The following is a 19847-nucleotide window of genomic DNA, read 5'->3' on the forward strand; positions in this document are numbered from 1 at the left end:
TTGTGATCAGAAGTGGGTTGCCCACTTTTCTCTGCTCCATCCTCTGAAAGGGTAGAGTCCTGACTCAGTGTACCTTGGGGTGACGTAAAATGACAAGATTGATGCTCTGGGGTCTGTCCCAGCTCATTACTCATCACCCCACGGTTTGTTTGCTCTTATAGCAACTTGGCTCTAAATAAATTGCATGTTCTCGGAGGTTTAGTATTTAATAATAATATAACATTTATCAAGGGCTTATTGTATGCCAGGCAAAGCACCAAGGTTTTCACATTTACGAGCTCATGGAATCCTCCTAACAACCCTGTGAAATAAATATTTAGCTTATTAACTCTATTTACAGTTAAGAAAATTGAGGTCCAAAATGTTTTACATTTAAATGCACAGGTCAGGGACACCTGGGTGGCTCAGCAGTTGAGCGTCTGCCTTTGACTCAGGGCGTTATCCCAGGGTCCCAGGATCGAGTCCCACATCGGGCTCCCTGCATGGAGCCTGCTTCTCCTTCTGCCTGTGTCTGCCTCTCTCTGTGTGTGTCTCTCATGAATAAATAAATAAAATCTTAAAAAATAAATAAATAAATGCACAGGTTAAACCAGCAGGAAGTAGAACTGAGTGCAGACCCAGGCTGCCTTACTGCCCCCTTGGCTGTTGAGACAGAACTAATAAGAACCGGCCTGAGATGATACAGGAAAGGGTGAACTGTTACAGGTACATTGGGACGAACTCTTGTTCTTAGGACTTTTGTTTCCTTAACCCTGCACTTTGTTCCACTCTAATTCTCTAGAGTCGACAGGTACGTGGTCAGTCAGCATGGCAAGGAAACTGCAGCTGGAGAGGTCTTTTCAAATGCAGAGCTGCTGAAGTCCAGTCCTCAGCTCACATTTTTACCCTGGCCCGTGAGATAAAGCCCAGGCTCCTTCACGTGACACACAAGGCCCTTTATGCTCTGGATCCTCCCCGCACCCTCCCCCCCCAACTTTTCTATTTCTTCCCTTTCCATCCTTCTCCTTAGATGCCCTGACAACCTCATGCCAGCCCCAGATCATCTGCATACTGCTTTTTGCCTCCACATCTTAGTCCCTACTATTTCTTTTTTTATTATCATTAAAGATTTTATTTATTTATTTGAGAGAGCACGTGCAGGGGGAAAAGGCAAAGGGAGAGGGAGAAGCAGGCTCCCCGCTGAGCAGTCTCTACTATTTCTTATGCCTCGAATGCTTTCTTTTCCCCTCACCTGTCCATCTGATAAGCTTGTATTCATCCTTTAGGACTGTACTTAAATTTTACACTTTGTGAAAAGTCTTTCCTGATTGCTTAGGTAAAATTAGTAATCACAGGGCACCTGGGTGGCACAGTTGGTTAAATGGCCAGACTCTTAGTTTTGGGTCGTGAGATGGCGCCTGGGCAGGCTCTTCACTCAGCAAGGAGTCTGCTTAAGACTCTGTCCCTCTGCCCCACTCCCACACACACTCTCTCTCTCTCAAGTAAATAAATAAATATTTTTTAAAGGTTAGTAATCACTTCTCTAGGCTCTGCAGTACTTTACATATCAGCTCTGGACTAGAGTAGATATTGGAATGATTTGTTCATGTCTGATGTCAATAGGGGACTGCAAACCCCTGAACACACCAGTCCCCTTTTTTTTTTTAATTGTGGTAAAAGATACATAAGACAGAATTGACCATCTTAACCCTTTTTAAGTGTACAGTTCAGTAGCTTTAAATATATTCACACTGTTGTGCAACCAGCACTGCCACCCATCCATTGGAACTCTTTTCATCTTTCGAAACAAACTGCACCCATTAAACCCTAACTATTTCTCCTCCCTCAGCCCTTGGCAACCACCATTCTCTCTGTCTCTGTATTTGACTACCCATTCCATTCACTTTCCTCTTCCCAAATCTTACACATTGCTTTGCACAAAATAAGTGCTTGATGCATATTTGTTGAGTGCATGAAATATTTTCTTCAAGAGGCATGGAACACATCTCTTACATCTCTTTCCACCTGCCTTTATGATAAATAGATTCCTAGATCTTAACCTGGAAATCCCAGAATTCCAAAGTCCAGGTTTCCCCAAGAATAGAAGTTGTACAAACAAGTTCTTGCTAGGAGGGAATTTTGCCTCCATTTACAGAGAAACGCCTACCGTTTTCTTCGCAGCTGGGTTGCAGACATGCTGTCCCCAGATAGGCAAGGAGAAGGTCCTGAGGCAGAGTGACAGGATAGGATATTGATGTGCAGCCAGAACGTTCTGCATTTCAGAACTTGGCTTCTTTCCACACACACACACACACACACACACACACACACACACCATAGATATACGCTATACAGCAGTGTGTGTGTGTGTGTGTGTATCTGTCAATGTCAAAATTTTAACACATGTATTTCCTTTAATTCCAGAAGTTTCTGCCATCATTCCAGCTAACCCAGCAATGGAGGCAGCTGCATTTATTTTATCCTTTCGTTTTCTTAAAGAAAACCTGTTGGTAGCTTCTAACTTTCTCTGTCTTCAGAATCGCACTTCATATACACTTTTAAGAACAAATTTTTTAAATATTTTGGAAAAAAGATGCGGTGCCAATTTGTGGATCAAAATTATTTTGATGGGCACCTGGCTGGCTCAGTCAGTGGAGTGTAAGACTCTTGATCTTGGGGTTGTAGGTTCAAGCCCCACGCTGGGTGTAGAGATGACTTATTTTTTCTAAGGTTTTATTTATTTATTTGAGAGTGTATGTGTGTGTGTGTGTGTGAGAGAGAGAGAGAGAGAGAGAGAAAGCAAGCACAAGAGGAAGGAGGGGCAGAGGGAGTGGAAGAAGCAGACTCCTCGTGGAGCAGGGAGCCCAACGCAGGACTCAATCCCAGGACCCTGAGATCATGGCCTGAGCCCAAGGCAGATGATTAACTGACTGAGCCATCCAGGCGCCTCTGTAGGGATTACTTTAAAAATAAAATCTTAAAAAAAAAGATTATTTTGACCCCATCCCCTTTCTGGAAAATAAAAACCCGATTGTTGATAGTTAAGAAAATTCCAAGAAGTGTAATAGGTTATATCCAAATCACGTCACCCCTGTTCCTGGCACTTAGATTTTTCCCAGGCAGTGTTATTACTTTCAAAACTGTGGCATAACTCTTAGTCTCCTACCCAGTGTTTTTTCCTAACCTCCCACACTACTGCATCCTGGCTGCTTATTAGAGTCACCTGGGGAGCATAAAAACTGTAAAAATAAATTAAAACATTTTTTTAAAAAGCCCTGAGTTCCAACCCCTATGATTCTGATTCTTAGGTGTGAGGTGGGGGCCCAGGCCTATTACACATTGTCCAGGGGATTGTAATATGCAGCAGGATGGAGAACCACTACCTAGAATGACGGTGTTGCTCAAAGTCTGGGCTCTGTAGCCATACTTTGGTGTGGGTGGCCGGGTTCCTTTTTCTGGTCTAGTCCGTGCCACGTACATATTAATACATAATGTAAATCCTGCCAGGGTCTCTGATGTGTCAGTGACTGGTTTTCTCCGGCCTTTGGTCTGATTGTATGACCTTTTTGTTCCTGAAGCATCTTGCCCAGAGCCTAGTATTCCACTGAGCAGATGCCCTCAGGAGACTGAGCTTACCTTCCCATCTGGGCAACTCAAGCTAGACCTGAAGCTGTGTGACCTGGGTGAGCCTGGAGTGGTGCAGGATGCCCTAAAGCAAACGTTTAGGTGCCCTAAACGAAACCCAAACATTATGGTCAGCCAGGAGCCCAGTTATAGCTCCCCCTCCTCCCTGTCCGACTCCATCCAGATAAACAGTGTTGATGGTGTGGGGAAAAGGTCACATTTTCTCCACAGCTTCCTCTTGCATATTGGATTTCCTAGTAATTGCACATGTTTAAAAGCAAGGTTTTCAGAGCTAGACTTCACAGATGCAGGTTTGAATTCTAGCTGTGTCCTTGAGCAAATCACCGAAACCACTCTAAATCACCTTTCCTTAATTTGTTTGGTTTGTTTGTTTGTTTTTAAAGATTTTATTTATTTATTTATGAGAGACTACAGAGAGAGCCAGAGACTTAGGCAGAGGGAGTAGCAGGCTCCCTGCAGGGAGCCCGATGTGGGACTTGACTTGATCCTAGGACCCCGGGATCACACCCTGAGCCAAAGGAAGATGCTCAACCACTGAGCCACCCAGGTGTCCCTGTTTGTATGTAAGTAGGCGCCACGCCCAGTGTGGGTGGGGTTTGAACCCATGACCCTGAGATCAGGACCTGAGCTGAAATCAAGGCCCGAGCTGAAATCAAGAGCCGAATGCTCAACCAACTGAGCCACCAGGCGCCGTCCCGCTACCCCGTAACTTGTAAACTGGGCCTAATAACACCTACCTCATAGGATTAAATGAGATGATGTGTGTGAAGAGCTTATTAACACAGCGACTGAAACGTAGTAAACAGTAAACGTCGTGAGCCTTTTGCAGGAACCATCTAATCCCCCGTGGGAGGCGTTAGGCCAGGAGGCGCCAGGAGGCGCCAGGAGGGAATAGGCCTGGACTCCTCCGGCAGGATGTCTGCGTGGGGAGCCTCCGAGGCCAGGAAAGTGGAGCCCTTTCCCCACCTGAGGTCACAGAGTACAGTTTAAAAGCTGGGATTGGAATCACCTTTTAAGGACAAAGCTCCCGATCTCCTCTCCTCTCCCACAAGCCGCAGCCCGCTGCCTTTGCACACACTCCGGCCATTTTTCCTGTCTTCTTTGTTCTATTTCCGTGCGTGTGGGGGTGAAGGAAAGCTGCTGCCTTCCTCGGGTTGCTATTTAAAGACTCTGAAAGACGGCGCCACGGTTGCTCCTAGCGCCACAGCAGTGCGGCTCCTGGCCCCCGGCGGCCAGCTGGCTGCGGCGCCCGCTGCTCTCGGCCCGCGGAGCCTGGGTGGAGCCTTGGTGGGCCTTGGTGGGCAGGCCTCAGCCTCGGCTCGCCCGGAGCACGCGCCTAGGTGTCCTGTAGGTAAGTGCGGTCACCTGCTTGCTGCGTAGGCCTCCTGAGCTGTCCCCCCTGCCGGGGGTCAGCCGTAGTGGCCGTCTGGATCTTTGTCCCTAAACTGCCAACCTGTCTGTGTTCCTGTAGCATTTCTGGCACTTGACCAGTTAAAATTTTTCTCCCCGTTCTTCCATGAAAACCACGTGGGATACTCCCCTCATCCGCTCTGCACTCGAGACACCCTCCCTATTTAACAGCCAGACACAATCCAGAAAGGGTAAAAATGCCATGTATCGCTAGGTCTAGCAGAGAAAAAATACTTTGGAAACAAAAAGGGTTTTGAAAAGGATTGATAATAATGCTACCCTGGACTTCAGCATGTTTGAGATTCTCTGTCAGGCACAGATAGAAATCTCTTAGATATTAGTAATCCTGTCGTTCTTTGCCGACTCTCCCATCGCCCAGCCTTTCTATTTGAATCAGCCTAATTTCTATTTCATACTCCCATCAAAGTGAAGGTTTGGGTTTTATCAGCAAAGCATTTATTTTTCTTCAGGCCACAGCTCCCTGAATGAGGCCCAAACTGTCTCCCTCCATTCTGCTCCTCCAATTTGTTTCCTGCCCATTATCTTAGAGAGGCTGCTCCTGCCTGCTTGCCCAGCAAGTTCCTTCTGCTGCCCCCAGCCCGGTGGAATAGCACAGTGTTCCCAGCTGCCAGGGACCGGCTCTGGCCCTGATTCTGCACCGAATCTCTTTACCCCCTCACACCTTTTCTTCTAATTCCTCTCTGTTTATTCATAGTCTTCCTATCTTTTTTTTTTTTTTTTTTGCCTCTCCTCTTTCTCTTTCATTTTCAGAGCCATGCCTTTCCCCTCATCTTCTTAGCCCCGTGGTGGTAAACCCAATTATTTCAATGTTGGAGTAATAATAGCAACAATACCTTGAGTTATATATCCCCTGGATTATCATAGCAGAGTACTCTCCCATGCATTATCTGTTTTGATCCCACAATCAACCTGTAGGGTAGGCAGTGTGCTTTATGCTTCCCACTTTGGCAGAGGGAAAATAACCACTTCGAGAGGCAGAAATAGCGTAGTATTAATAAAGAACATTGGTTCCAGGTGAGGCTGCCAGGATTTGAATCCTGGCTCTGCCTATTACTAGCACTGTGGCCTAGGGCAAACTGGAATAATAATGGTACCTCTCTCATTGTGGTGTTGTGAGGATTAAGTGAGTTACTGTAGATAAAATGCCTAGAACCTACCTGGCACATAGGTTTTATGTTAGGATTAGCTATTGTTATTATATATATTCATTCATTTATTTGTCAAAAATGTACTACACGCCAGAGCTACCACATGCCAGGCTCTGTCCTAGGCCTCACTGATAGAAGAGTAACAAGAAGGGCACAGAGATTACCGTAGGAGTGGGGGAGACTGACAAACCAACCCCCACTTATCTAGCACTCATCATATGCAAGTCTTTGTGCTTGGATCTTTATAGACATTAACTCTCATTCTTACAACAACCTTAGAAGGTGGCAGTATTATCCCCGTTTTACAGATGAGATCACTGGTGTTCTTTTTTTTTTAATTTTTAAAAATATTTTATTTATTTATTCATGAGAGACACAGAAAGAGGCAGAGGGAGAAGCAGGCTCCATGCAGTGAGCCCGACATGGGACTCGATCCTGGGTCTCTAGGATCACGCCCTGGGCTGCAGGCAGCACTAAACCACTGCACCACGGGGGCTGCCCCTGAGATCACTGGTGTTCTGAGAGCTGAAGTCATTTGCTCAAGATTCCCTGGCTAGGGATAGGGAACACCATTATTTGCCACACCCGATTCACCTGCCACCAGGCCATTAGGTTCAGCTCTGTGTGTCTGTCTCCCTGCTCTGGAGGTGAGCTCCTGAAGGACGGGCACAGGTCCTCCTTACCCAGAATGCTTAGCAGAGCCTCCTGCACAGGGTTTGGGAAAAGGTGGCTGCATTGTACTCTGTTGATCCTTGACCCTACACTTAGTCCCATCTATTCACTCTCATTGCCCTCAGCCACCAAGTCATACACTGTTCTTAACATGGAGGCTCAGTGGTCAAAATGAGGACCCTTAGTAGATGGCCTGTGGCCTCCTGACAGATTCATACTACACCAAATGCTCTATTCCAGCATGTTGTAAACAGAAACAGTAAGATTCTGGGGGCTCCTTCTGGGCCCCAATCTAGAGAATCTTTTTTGCCTGCCAGGCCAGTTTCCACCACTAACTCCAGTCTCCACCACCCCACCCCACCCCCATTCTCCTGTCTGCCCCTACCTTCTATCTCAATGTCTAACTTCCCTGTTTCTGTCCTTGTGCCCAATTATTTATTAGCCACAAAGAAGTCACAACTGGTCGGTGATAGGATTGGACAGAATTGAGCTTTCTTTCTCATCTTTTTTTTGCCTTGTGTTGGTTCTATGGGAAGATTTTTCTGAGAACAGCTAGGGTATCCTAGCATTTAACTTATCCTTTTATATTTAGCAACCCATTTTTCCCTTAAATATGAAGAAATTATAGATGGAAAATCCTCTGCTAGATAGCCTCTTTCAATAGTTATTTCTGTAAATGTCTTACTTGTGACCATTTGTGTTGTGTCTTATTGATCCCACATGATCACAAAAGGATAGTAGTTTCATCCACCTAAGTTCTACTTGTAAAATCACCTTGATAAATGATTTTTAAAATATTAAAATAGGGCTGTCTGGCTGGCTCAGTTGGAAGCATAAGAGCACACAACTCTTTTTTTTTTTTTTTTTAGGATTTTATTTATTTATTCATAAGAGACAGAGAGAGACTCAGAGACATAGGAAAAGGGAGAAATAGGCTCCCTGCAGGGAGCCTGATGCGGGACTCAGTCCCAGGACCCCAGGATCAAGCCCTGAGCCAAAGGCAGACGCTCAACCACTTAACCACCCAGGCGTCCCAAGAGTATGCAACTCTTGATCTTGGGTCTTGAGTTTGAGCCCCACATTGTGTGTAGAGACTACTTAAAAATAAATAAAAGAAACTTTTAAAAATACTAAAAAAAATATTTGAAAACTAAATGAATCTACTAATTACTAAATGTCTTTACTAATGGAGCTTGTGTCAGGTAGTTTTTAACTAAAGACTTTTTTTCCTCTTTCAGTATTCTGTGTTTCGGTTATATTGCTTTTACAATCTGTGGTTATGTTGCTTTTATAATCAAATAAATACATTTAGGAATTAGAAAGAAGAAAGATATTTGCCATTTATTCTTTTGGTCTCAACTCAAAGATAAAACAACTGCTTCTAGGATGTTCCAGGTCAAGCTCATTGAAAGAACCAAACACTGTTTTCCTGCTTTTCCATTGAAAGTGCACCTGTGTGCCCAAGGCAGTCTTTTGCTCACAGCATTTCCTTATTAATATGCCCTGCCTCATGTGCTCTTTTCTTCTTAGAAAGGAAAAATTGTCTTTATTTTCAGATGACATGGCTTTGTATGTAGAAATTCCTAAAGACTCAGCCAAATTTTGGTTGGATCTAAATCAATAATCAAAGTTACAGGATACAGGGATGCCTGGGTGGCTCAGCCGTTTGGCGCCTGCCTTTGACCCGGGGCCTGATCCCGGGGTTCCAGGATCGAGTTCCGCACTGGGCTCCCTGCAGGGAGACTGCTTCTCCCTCTGCCTGTGTCTCTGCCTCTCTCTCTCTCTCTCTCTCTCTCTCTCTGTGTGTGTGTGTATGTCTCTCATGAATAAATAAATAAAATCTTTGAAAAAAGTTATAGGATACAAAATTAACATACAAAATCAATAATGTTTCTATATACTAACAACGAATTTTCTGAAAAATAAACTCATCCCATTTAGAATGGCATCAAAAACGATAAAATACTTAGGAATAAAGTTAACTAAGGAGATGAAACATCTCTACCCTGAAAAATGTAAGATACTAATGCAAGAAATCAAAGATGACAGAAATAAGTGGAAAGATATCCCACCTTTGTGGACTGGAAAAATTAATATTGTTAAAATGTCAATACTACCAAATGCCATCTATAGAATCAATTCAGTCCCTCTCAAGAGTCCAATGGCATTTTTAAGGGTACTCCTATTTTTAAATTTAAATTCAATTAATTAACATATTATTAGTTTCAGAGGTAGAGGTCAGTGATTCATCCGTCTTATATAACACCCAGTGCTCATTACATCACGTGCTGTCCTTAATGTCCATCACCCAGTTACCCCTTCCCTCCAGCAATCCTGTTTTTTTTTTTTTTTTTTTTTTAAAGATTTCATTTATTTATTCATGAGAGACACAGAGAGAAAGAGAGGCAGAGACACTGGCAGAGGGAGAAGCAGGCTCCATGCAGGAAGCCTGACGTGGGACTCGATCCTGGGTCCCCAGGATCAGGTCCTGGGCTGAAGGCAGCACCAAATCACTGAGCCACCCGGGCTGCTCCAGCAATCCTGTTTGTTTCCTATGATTAAGAATCTCTTATAGTTTGTCTCCCTCTCTGATTTCATCTTTTTTCTCTCTCTTCCCTATGATTCTGTTTTGTTTCTTAAATTCCACATATGAGTGAGATCATATAATTGTCTTTCTCTCATTGACCTATTTCCCTGAGCACAATACCCTCTAGTTCCATTAGTTCTATCCACGTCATTGCAAATGGCAAAATTTCTTTTTTTTTTTTTTTTGGCTGATTAGTATTCCACTGTATATGTATACCACATCTTCTTTATCCATTCATTTATTGGTGGACCGATGGCTCTTTCTGTAGTTTGGTTATTGTGGACATTGCTGCTGTGAAAATTAGGGTGTGGGTGCCCCTTCACATTACTACAGTTGGCTCTTCGGGGTAAATACCTAGTAGTGCAATTACGGGGTGGTAGGGTAGCTCTATTTTCAACTTTCTGAGGATCCTCCATACTGTTTTCCAGAGTGGCTGCACCAGCTTTCATTCCTCATCTGGTTTTTTCTAAGCCGTTTCTTTCTTTTTTTTTTTTTTTTTTTAAGATTTTATTTATTCATGAGAGACAAAGAGAGAGAGGCAGAGACATAGGCAGAGGGAGAAACAGGCTCCCTGCAGGGAGCCCAATGCAAGACTTGATCCCCAGGCCTCAGGACCAGACCTGAGTGGAAGGCAGACACTCAACCACTGAGCCACCCAGGTGTCCTTTCTAAGCCGGTTCTAACCCTAAAGACTGGCAGTGTTCCTGAAGCATCAGCCTTGTGTGCTTCAAGGAAAGGAACTGGCGCCTGGAGAGGAAGGGGGAGGAGAGGAGAGGAAGAGAGAGAGAGAGCCTGTGTGTGTGTGTGTGTGTGTGTGTGTGTGTGTGTGTGTGTGTGTGTGTTGTAGAGGCCACTTGTAGGCAACAGACTTGAGCAGTGGATACCTAAGGTAAAAGGGCCCACAGTGACCACTGGGTTGAATGCAAGCAGGCTATTAGACAATCCACTTCAAAATATCCATAAGCGCGAGGTGGCCAGTGGGCTACCTACAACCCAGCGTAGGTACCATAAAAGGAAAATTTCATATGTTCCCGTACCTCCTCTCTTCTCTCCTCAACTACAGCCTCCTACCACTGCCTCCTAGCAGCAGTCTCTGCTTTGCTGTCCTGCCCATTTCTTCCTTGCAGTTTATTCGATAAACTTCTATCTCCTTTGTTCTACCTTGGGTGAATTCTTTCACCACCTGCATGCGGGCCTTCACCCAATTGGGACCCACCGTGTGTGTGTGTGTGCATGTGCATGCGTGCATGCATGTGTTTTTGTATGTGTGTGTTGCCTGCAAGCTCTAAATTCTTTTAAGACAACACCTGAACCCCACCCCTTTCCAAAGAGTGTAAGAATCTGTGTACTGCTTTAAGATACTCCTGGCCTAAGAGCTTCTCAGGTGATGAAAATGTTTCTTTCAACCACCAGCTACAAAAAGCTAAGCCAGATCTCCTCTGGATAAGATGCACCCACCACACACACCTGTGTCCCCTTTGCATTTCCCTAGAGTCGTTGGGCCTCCATGCGGAGGGTGGGGAATGAAGAGCAGGTGTTGTTGAACTCTTAATGAAAGGTTTCCTCCGTGGGATTGCCTATATCCTGCCCACCACAGTGGCTCCTGTGAGTAACTTTACCTTTGAACTCTCCTTGTCTTCAACCCGTGATCCGTGGGATTTGGTGACAATCCCCGGCTGTCAGGAAGCTTTGATCCTTGGGGAGTCCAGAGGAAGTCCTGTGATGTGTGGGATCCCCAGTGTTACAGGGATTGGGAAGAAGCCTTTCCAAGGTGGGTTGCTAAGATAGACCCATTAATTAAGGAGCCTTTGCCTAACACTCAGTTACCCAAAAAAGGAGATCCGGTAACTGATAACAAGGAACTCAGTGCCCCTCGAGCATGAAGTGGTGTTTGCACAAGCATTGTTGTTATTTTAAGGACACACAGTGCCAAAGGGAGAATTCCTACCCACACCAGGAAGGAGCAGAGTACCTTAGCAGAACAGAATGCCTTAGAACCTCTCTTTTTAACAAGTAAAAGCTAACCTTATTTTGAGTGTTAGGAGGCTCTAGCAAAAATTCTCAAAGATATTTCTGAGTAGGTGAAAGATTCCTCTAGAAGAAGAAGAAAAAAGATGACCTTGTAATAAACAGTGGGAACCCTAGAATTTCTATATAAGAGACACTTCAGGCTGAAAGCCATTGGAAGGAGTGTCAGGAGACTTGTCTTTAAACTATGTTCACATAATAAGCAGGCCAGGTTTGCTTAGAATCTGCATTTATTGGAGGTGGCTTGAGGCTGAGGGTACTTGCTAAAGCTTCCCCAAGCCATTCCATGGTGCTACCCTTTGTTTACAAATAAAAGTCAGAGTGAAGCCCCTATCATATGGTAGGCAAATCTTCTCCCTCTACCCACCTTCACAGGCAGAAATCCCTTCCTTTGCTTCCACAGAAGTGTGGAGCTTACCACTTTGAGAGGAGATCATACTCTCTAGTGTGTGTGTCTGCCTCCCCGCTAGGCAGTAGCTGCCAGAGGGTAGGGTTTGTGCATTATTCATGCTTTTATCACCAGCACACTGCCTGGGCACGAAGTAGGCCCTTAATAATGATTATTGGATGAGTGAGTAATCATGAGGCAGTAGCTCTGGGGAGTCATCCTCTTTCGGGAATCATCTCTCCTTTTTACACTGCTAGCCTTGAGGAAAGAGAGAGAGGTTACCAAAGGGCAGTGGGGACAGCCCCCCCTCCCCTGCCTAGTCATCATCAGATGCGCTTGTGCTAGGAGACCCACTCCTATTACATCTCAGCAGCTCCCTGAGAAAACCTGGAAATAGCTGCCCCATATATGGGACAGCATCTCTATAAGGTTTACCCAGAGTATTCAGGCACTTTATGTGGGGGCACTGGACAAGGAGCATTGAGAGTTACCTGCAGGGTCAACTGCATAGTATGTGGGGCCCAGTGCAGAATGAAAATGTGGGATCCCTGGTTCAAAAAAATAAGGAAAACATGCTGTTAATGGTATATAAAGTTTTTTTCCTTTCTTTGACAATTTTTCTCTCCCTCGACTTGTCGTGTGTTTATTATTTGCTATTAATGTTGTTCTAAGTAGAGAAAATTTTAAATGTGAAATTATTAGCATGAATTTTACAGTTCATTTTTATACTGTGCAAAGACAGTTGTAAATGCAGATATAAGATCATTTAACTCACGGGGCACCTGGGTGGTTGAGCATCTGACTCTTGGTTTCGGCTCAGGTCATGATCTCAGGGTCATGAGATTGAGCCCTGCGTTGGGCTCCACACTCAGCACAGAATCTACTTGGGATTCTTTCCCCCTTCCTCTCCCTCCCCCTCTGTTCCTTCCCCCTCACCCATCCACCCCTGCTCCAGTGTGCACATGCACTTTCTCTCTCTCAAATAAATAAATAAATAGAACCTTTGAAAAAAAGCATTTAACTCATATGTGGAATCACCAAAATTATGCAAATTGTATTCTGTAGTTTATACATGCATATGTATTTCCTTTTTAGCAGAACAGTGAAACTGCACAAAGCTAGCTCAACTACTTTTATTTCACTTCTTAATATGTGCACATTCTGCTAATAGTCTTTACCTTCAGTTTACTGGTGAATAAGAAAGGACTGAAAGGAACAAGAACTGCATATTGTCCTATTGATGAAATCATCAATTTCAGAATAAATGGTTGGCTAAACATAAAGGATATTATGGGGTACCTTACTAATCCATGTTTCTTAGAAAGCCATTGCCTTCTTTCTGCATTGGAAGCAAGTTCTGGTTGGAATGGAAAGTACGGCCTCTCTGGGCTGTCAGTGCTTCCATTTGTTCAGTTGTGAATATAACAAATATGCTGCCCTTTTACTGGCTTTGTCTTGCTGAAACCCCACACGTTGTAGGCCCATCAGAATTCTGAGCTCATGCAGCATGGAATCACTTGCAAAGAATGGTGGACAAATGTGTTGGGCATATTGTGTTCCCCTGTGCTTCATTTACAAAATACACATCCAAAGATAAAATTATTAAGAATTTTAAGACAACAATAGCAGATCATTGAACCTAGCATGCGGCCCTTCTTGACTGGGGGACCTACTGTAACTACACAGGTCACACACCCATGTAGCAAGCCTGGTTGTTTGGCATTTCTTAGAATTTTTAGTTTTTACCAAGTGAGAAACTGGCCAGCAGTAACATGCATACATGCCTTCTTTCATTCATAAATTTTTTAGGTCTCTGCCATGTGCCAATCACTATATGAGGCATTGGGACAACACCAGAATGAACAGGGCAAGATACGGCTTCAGTGTCAACAGTATATGTGATCCAGTGAGGAAAACATAATTTTAATTACACAATAAATATTTAAATTACAACTATGATATAAGTTACAAACAGAACTACAGGCAGAGTAAAAAGACTTACCTAGATGAGTTAGATTCCTGAGGAAGGGGTATTTTAGGCTGTGGGTGAGTAGGCGTTGCTGGGTGAAGAGGAAGCAAAATAGTCTTCCAGGATGAGGGAACAGCATATGCAAAGGCCTTGCACTGGGAAGGAGCTTTGCTCAAAGAAAGAAAGAAAGCCCACCCCACCAGCACACCTGGTACACAGGGAACAAGAGGGAGACTAACGAGTGGCCTGGGAGCTTGTTTTATATGCCCCTTCTCCCCTACATTCTTTCTTTTTTTTTTTTTTAATTTATTTATTTATGATAGTCACAGAGAGAGAGAGAGAGAGAGAGAGAGAGAGAGAGAGAAAGGCAGAGACATAGGCAGAGGGAGAAGCAGGCTCCATGCACCGGGAGCCCGACGTGGGATTCGATCCCGGGTCTCCAGGATCGCGCCCTGGGCCAAAGGCAGGCACTAAACCGCTGCGCCACCCAGGGATCCCTACATTCTTCTTTCTACTCCCCATCACCCATGCTCTTAAAGAATATCAATGTATGGGGCAGCCCAGGTGGCTCAGCGGTTTAGCGCCGCCTTCAGCTCAGGGCGTGATCCTAGAGACCCGGGATCGAGTCCCATGTCAGGCTCCTGGCATGAAGCCTGCTTCTCCGTCTGCCTGTGTCTCTGCCTCTCTCTCTCTTTCTCTCTCTCTCTCTCTCTCTTTGTGTGTCCCTCATGAATAAATAAATAAATAATTTTAAAAAAGAATATCAATGTATGGAAAAAGTTCTTTCTCTCTTCTTTAGCAAGTCCAAGATATGTGATGCTACACAGTTAGCATATTTTTGTGGAAAACTTAGGGGACTTCAAGCCCAGAGCATGTACAATTGACCCTTGAATGATGCAACGGTTAGGGATGCCCACACCCCACCCCCACCCTGGTGCAGTCAGAACTCCTCATGTAGCTTTTGACTCCCCAGAGACATAATTACTGATAGCTGACTGTTGACCAGAAGCCTTACTGATAATGTAAACAGTCTATTAATATATATTCTATATGTCATATATATTATATACTGTCTCCTTACAGTAAAGTACGTTAGAATAAAGAAAAAGTAAGAAAATGATAATGAAGAGAAGATATATTTACAGTTACTGTATCAAAAATATCACATATAAATAGACCCACATAGTTCAGACTGTACTCATTACAGTACATTTCCTATCATTTCTGTTCACCATCTCCAATTCACTTTCTTTTTCCTAAAATGTGACCTCTGTTTCCTATAACCTCTCTTTATACTCTTTCTGTGCTCTGTTAGGACACTTATTGTATTTTGTTTTGTATTCTTTATTTATGTGTATGACTTATCTTCCCTATCAGACAGTAAACCTTTAAAGTCAGGTTCTATACCTCTTCCACCTGTTAAATGGTGTTATGGAAAACCTTTGCCTAGTAGTTAATTCAGTCAAGCAAAAAGCTCATTTATTCTGTAGTAGGTAATATATTCATAAAATACAATATTAAAAAGTACAAGAGTACATAATTCCCTCATATCCCTCTCCAGTTACCTTCCCTAGAGACAACCAGGTGTTTTCTTTTTTGAAAGATTTTATTTATTTATTCATAAGAGACACAGAGAGAGAAGCAGAGACATAGGCGGAGGGAGAAGCAGGCTCCCTACTTCTCAAGCCCAATGTGGGACCTGATCCCTGGACCCCAGGATCATAACCCAAGCCAAAGGCAGATGCTCAACCACTACCCAGGTGCCCCAGCAGCCAGTTTTTTAATATATATTTTTTAAAGACAGTCCATATTTAGAGCACATAGGCTACTATATATATTTATTACATGGTTTCTATGAAAAGCCACAAAAGTGAAAAAATGGATGAATGTCTACATGCTCCTATTCCATTTTTTCTGATCTTTCTCCATTTTTGGAAATTACACATTGGCATAAACTTCAGGATACAGCCAATGCTTGACATTCCAAGGTACTGAGAGGAGTGCCTGGTTGGTTCAGTCAGTAGAGCATGTGACTCTTACTCTCAGGGTCATGATTTCAAGCCCCATGAGGCCTACATTTATAAGTCAATCAATCAATGCATGAATCCTTAAAAAATAAAGTGGTGAGAAAAAATTTTAAAGACCATTTAAACCAATTATTGTCAGAGATGCTTGCATGTAGTGAAATAAACCCAACTCGATGCATGTCAGGTGGCATTATTAATAAATAAAGACAATACAGCATAGGATAGTGGTTAATATTATAGGCCCTCTTCTAAGCAAAATACAAAATCCAGAAACCATAAAGGAAAAATTGATAAATTTAGCTACATCAAAAATGCAGATTTCTCTACTGGAAAAAAATTTCACAAAGCCAACTATGACAAACAATATTTGCAACTTATAAATGATAGACCTTTTTTTATATACAAAGAGCTCTTACAAATCAGTATGGTAAATTTCAGTTACACTTAGGAGAAAAATATATAGTTTATGTATTTATTAGAAATATGCAAATTTAAAACAGCCCTATGCTATTTTTCACTTGGTGGATAAGCAGAGATAAACAATTTACAGTACGTATGTAGCAGTGATGAGAATATAGTGTCACATAGAATTGTAAATTATTGCAACTCTCTGGCCACATCTATCAAAATTTTGTATGTGTATTACCTTTTGACCCAGCGATTCCATTTCTAGATATTTGTCCTGTAGATACACTTGTTCGTGTCTGCAATGACTTAGGGAGTAGAGTGTTTATTGCAGCAGTATATGCAATATCAAAAGATTTTTTTAAAATGAGTTTCATTGGCAGATAAATAAATTGTGTGGCATTAGCCCTATGCAGCCAATTTTTTAAAAAAGTATTTCTGGGGGATGCCTGGGTGGCTCAGCGGTTGAGCGTCTGCCTTCACGCTCAGGGTGTGATCCCAGAGTTCTGGGATCGAATCCCACATCGGGCTCCTTGCAGGGAGCCTGCTTCTTCCTCTGCCTGTGTCTCTGCCTCTCTCGGTGTGTGTCTGTCATGAATAAACAAATAAAACATTTAAAAAAAAAGTATTTCTGTGTGTACCAATTATACAAAAGATCTTCAAAATAGAGTAAGTCAGTTGGAATGATGGCACATAACAGCATAAAATATAATTCTGTGGATTTAAAAAGGGGGGGAGAGGCACATACATGTATATGCTTACAAACATAGAGAACATTTCTCACCATTAAGTGTGATATCCTCTGAGAAAGGAGACTAAGAGTCTGGAGTAGAAGAGAGACTTTTTTTTTTAAGTAGGCTTTACGTCCAGTGTGGAGTCCAGTGTGGGGCTTGAACTCATGACCCTGAAATCAGGACCTGAGCTAAGATCAATAGTTGGACCCTTCACTGACTGAGGCACCCAGGCACCCCCGAGACTTCTTTTTTAATATGTACTTTTTTGTACTGTATTACCTTTTCAATAAAAATAAATAAGAGAGACGCCTGGATGGCTCAGCAGTTGAACCACCTGCCTTCCGCCCAGGGCGTGATCCTGGAGTCCCAGGATCGAGTCCCGCATCGGGCTCCTGTGTGGAGCCTACTTCTCTCTCTGTCTATGTATCTGCCTCTCTCTCTGTGTGTCTCATGAATAAATAAATAAGATCTTTAAAAAAATAGGGGATCCCTGGGTGGCTCAGCAGTTTAGCACCTGCCTTCGGCCCGGGGCGTGATGCTGGGGTCCCGGGATCGAGTCCCATGTCGGGCTCCCTGCCTGGAGCCTGCTTCTCCCTCTGCCTCTGCCTGTGTCTGTCTCTCATCTCTCATGAATAAATAAAATAAAGTCTTAAAAAAAAAAAAAAAAGATCTTTAAAAAAATAAATAAGGGATCCCTGGGTGGCTCAGCGGTTTAGCGCCTGCCTTTGGCCCAGGGCGTGATCCTGGAGTTCTGGGATTGTGTCCCACATTGGGCTCCCTGCATGGCGCCTGCTTCTCCCTCTGCCTGTCTCTGCCTCTCTCTCTTTGTGTCTTTCATGAATAAATAAATGAATGAATGAATGAATGAATGAATAAATAAATAAATAAATAAATAAATAAATAAAATCTTTTAAAAATAAATAAAAATAAATAAGGACTTTGGCTCTGGATGTTTAAAATCTGGCTCCCCCATTTTTTCCCTGTGTAATCTTGGGATGTTATATAACCCTCTGGTCTATGTTCTCATCTCATTAAAATGGGGCTAATAACTATATGACTGGCATAAGAATTGGATAATATATGAAAAATACCTAATATGGTACCTGATCCAAAAATAGTAGTTTTTGAGGCAAAGAGCCCTAGACCAGAAGAAATTTCACAAGAAGCCACAGATAAGTCACGTGACCCCCTACAACCTGGTGTCTTCAGTCTCCAGTTTGGCCAGCTGATCCCTGAGGCCTCTTACTCTGAGTTTCCCTGTTCTTTTGAAACCTGTTTCCTGCTAAAAGTTGTAACTCCAGAGCCAGGTGGATTTTGGAGGAAATTAGGAGCTCCTGGGAGTAGGTGCTTTGGCACCCTCCCAGTTCCATACCAGAGCCTAAGATGAGAGCATCAGACGTGAAAGATGGGTGCGGCTCTATCTTACAGAGCCCTCCCTTGTTTCCTGTTGCGACGTTGCAATTGAAAAAATATATATATAGTGACTTAAGGAAGGACATGGAGATGGAACTGGGGTGGAAAATTTTTAAAGCAGTGGCAGGGAAAGGCATGCTTGCTGAAGAGATAGGTAGCCTTCTGAGTCTCCTAATAAGATAGATTTCAGCAGACAGGTGTCCACAGAGGGTTCTGTGGGAGCTGGAGAGGAAGATGCTGGTAATTATGCTCTAGGAGTAACCCTATCTGGCACTAGGATCTCTCTGTGGTCCTGAGGTCTGTGCCATGCTTTGGGACTGAAGGAAGGGGCCTAGGATCTATACTTTGGCCTGGGGATAAAGGAGTAGTAGACCCCGTGGCTGGTATAGTTTGGTGTCAAGGGTCATGAGAAACCCAAAAGGAAGTCTATCTCAGTACAGCTACCCCTCCTTCCATCTGAGAAAGTCATTCAGAATCTTCTTCAGGGAGCCTGTGAGTTTCATCACAGAACTTTTCAGGCTGAAGAAGGTGGATGGGTTTTTCTGAGAAATTTTGGCACAGCAGACACATAATCATGACAGTGTCTCTCTCATACAGGTGCTGAGGGATGTCCTCAAGGATCTCTACCACCTGCTGAAACACGTGGTGCATTTGGAGCCTGATGACGTGGCCAGGCTCCATGCCCAGCTGGCCCTTGAAGAACTGGATGAGATTATGAGAAATTTCCTCTTCCCACCACAGAAGCTGGAGAAAAAGATTGTGGTCCTGCCATAGACCTGGTTCAAAGGCCATCAAGGAGGCAGAGGATCAAGCAGGCAGAGGACCAAGCAGGCAGAGCGATGCCCAAACCTTCCAGCAGGTGGTCCCACCGCCTCTTTGGTGCTGGCAATATGGCTGACCCTGGATGGCTTTGGGTCTCTGGTCACTTGTGTCTTCAGGCTGACCTTTCTAAAGCATCTATTTAGCCATCCTGCGTCCAGCCTGAAGCTTATGTTATTAGAAGAAAAAAGATGACAAATCTCACTTATCTGCACATTTTTCACTGTCCTGTAGCATTTAGAGAAGGAAGTCTACTTGATGGGAGTATATTTTTTAACTCAGCTGGTAGAATTTGACTAATTGACCGTTCTTTTATTGTGACTTGAGCTGAAGAGGTTGACCACCCTCCTGCGTGGCACATGTGCACATACCTTCCATGGTGAGATGATTCTTCCTTGTGCTAATGAGCAGACAGAGCTGGTCATCCTTGGCCCCTCGTGAGGCATATCAGAGTACGGAGATGCATCTGGAGGGAGGAAGGGGAAGCAAACTTACCAGAACATGCAAAATGGAATAAAATCATTTTGGCTAGAAAGAATAACGCTCTGAATCTGGTCTTCTCCTATTGAGATGGAAAGCTGTGGCACTGAGGAGGATTTGAT

The 19847-nt window shown here is 43.6% G+C and overlaps 1 protein-coding gene across 5 annotated transcripts in view; it reads left to right on the plus strand.

Moving 5' to 3' along the window:
- TANGO6 (transport and golgi organization 6 homolog) overlaps positions 1–19786 on the plus strand; it is a 198627-nt gene extending 178841 nt beyond the window's left edge. For all 5 annotated transcript variants that reach the window (XM_072816423.1, XM_072816433.1, XM_072816452.1 and 2 more), the window contains one exon: positions 19024–19786. In XM_072816423.1, coding sequence (XP_072672524.1) covers positions 19024–19200 — 177 coding nt within the window. In that variant the 3' untranslated portion in view covers positions 19201–19786. The remainder of the gene's footprint in view (positions 1–19023) is intronic.
- The last annotated feature ends 61 nt before the right edge of the window (positions 19787–19847 follow it).

Source organism: Canis lupus, chromosome 3, assembly GCF_048164855.1.
Source record: "Canis lupus baileyi chromosome 3, mCanLup2.hap1, whole genome shotgun sequence".
In the NCBI taxonomy this organism is placed as follows: Eukaryota; Metazoa; Chordata; class Mammalia; order Carnivora; family Canidae; genus Canis; species Canis lupus.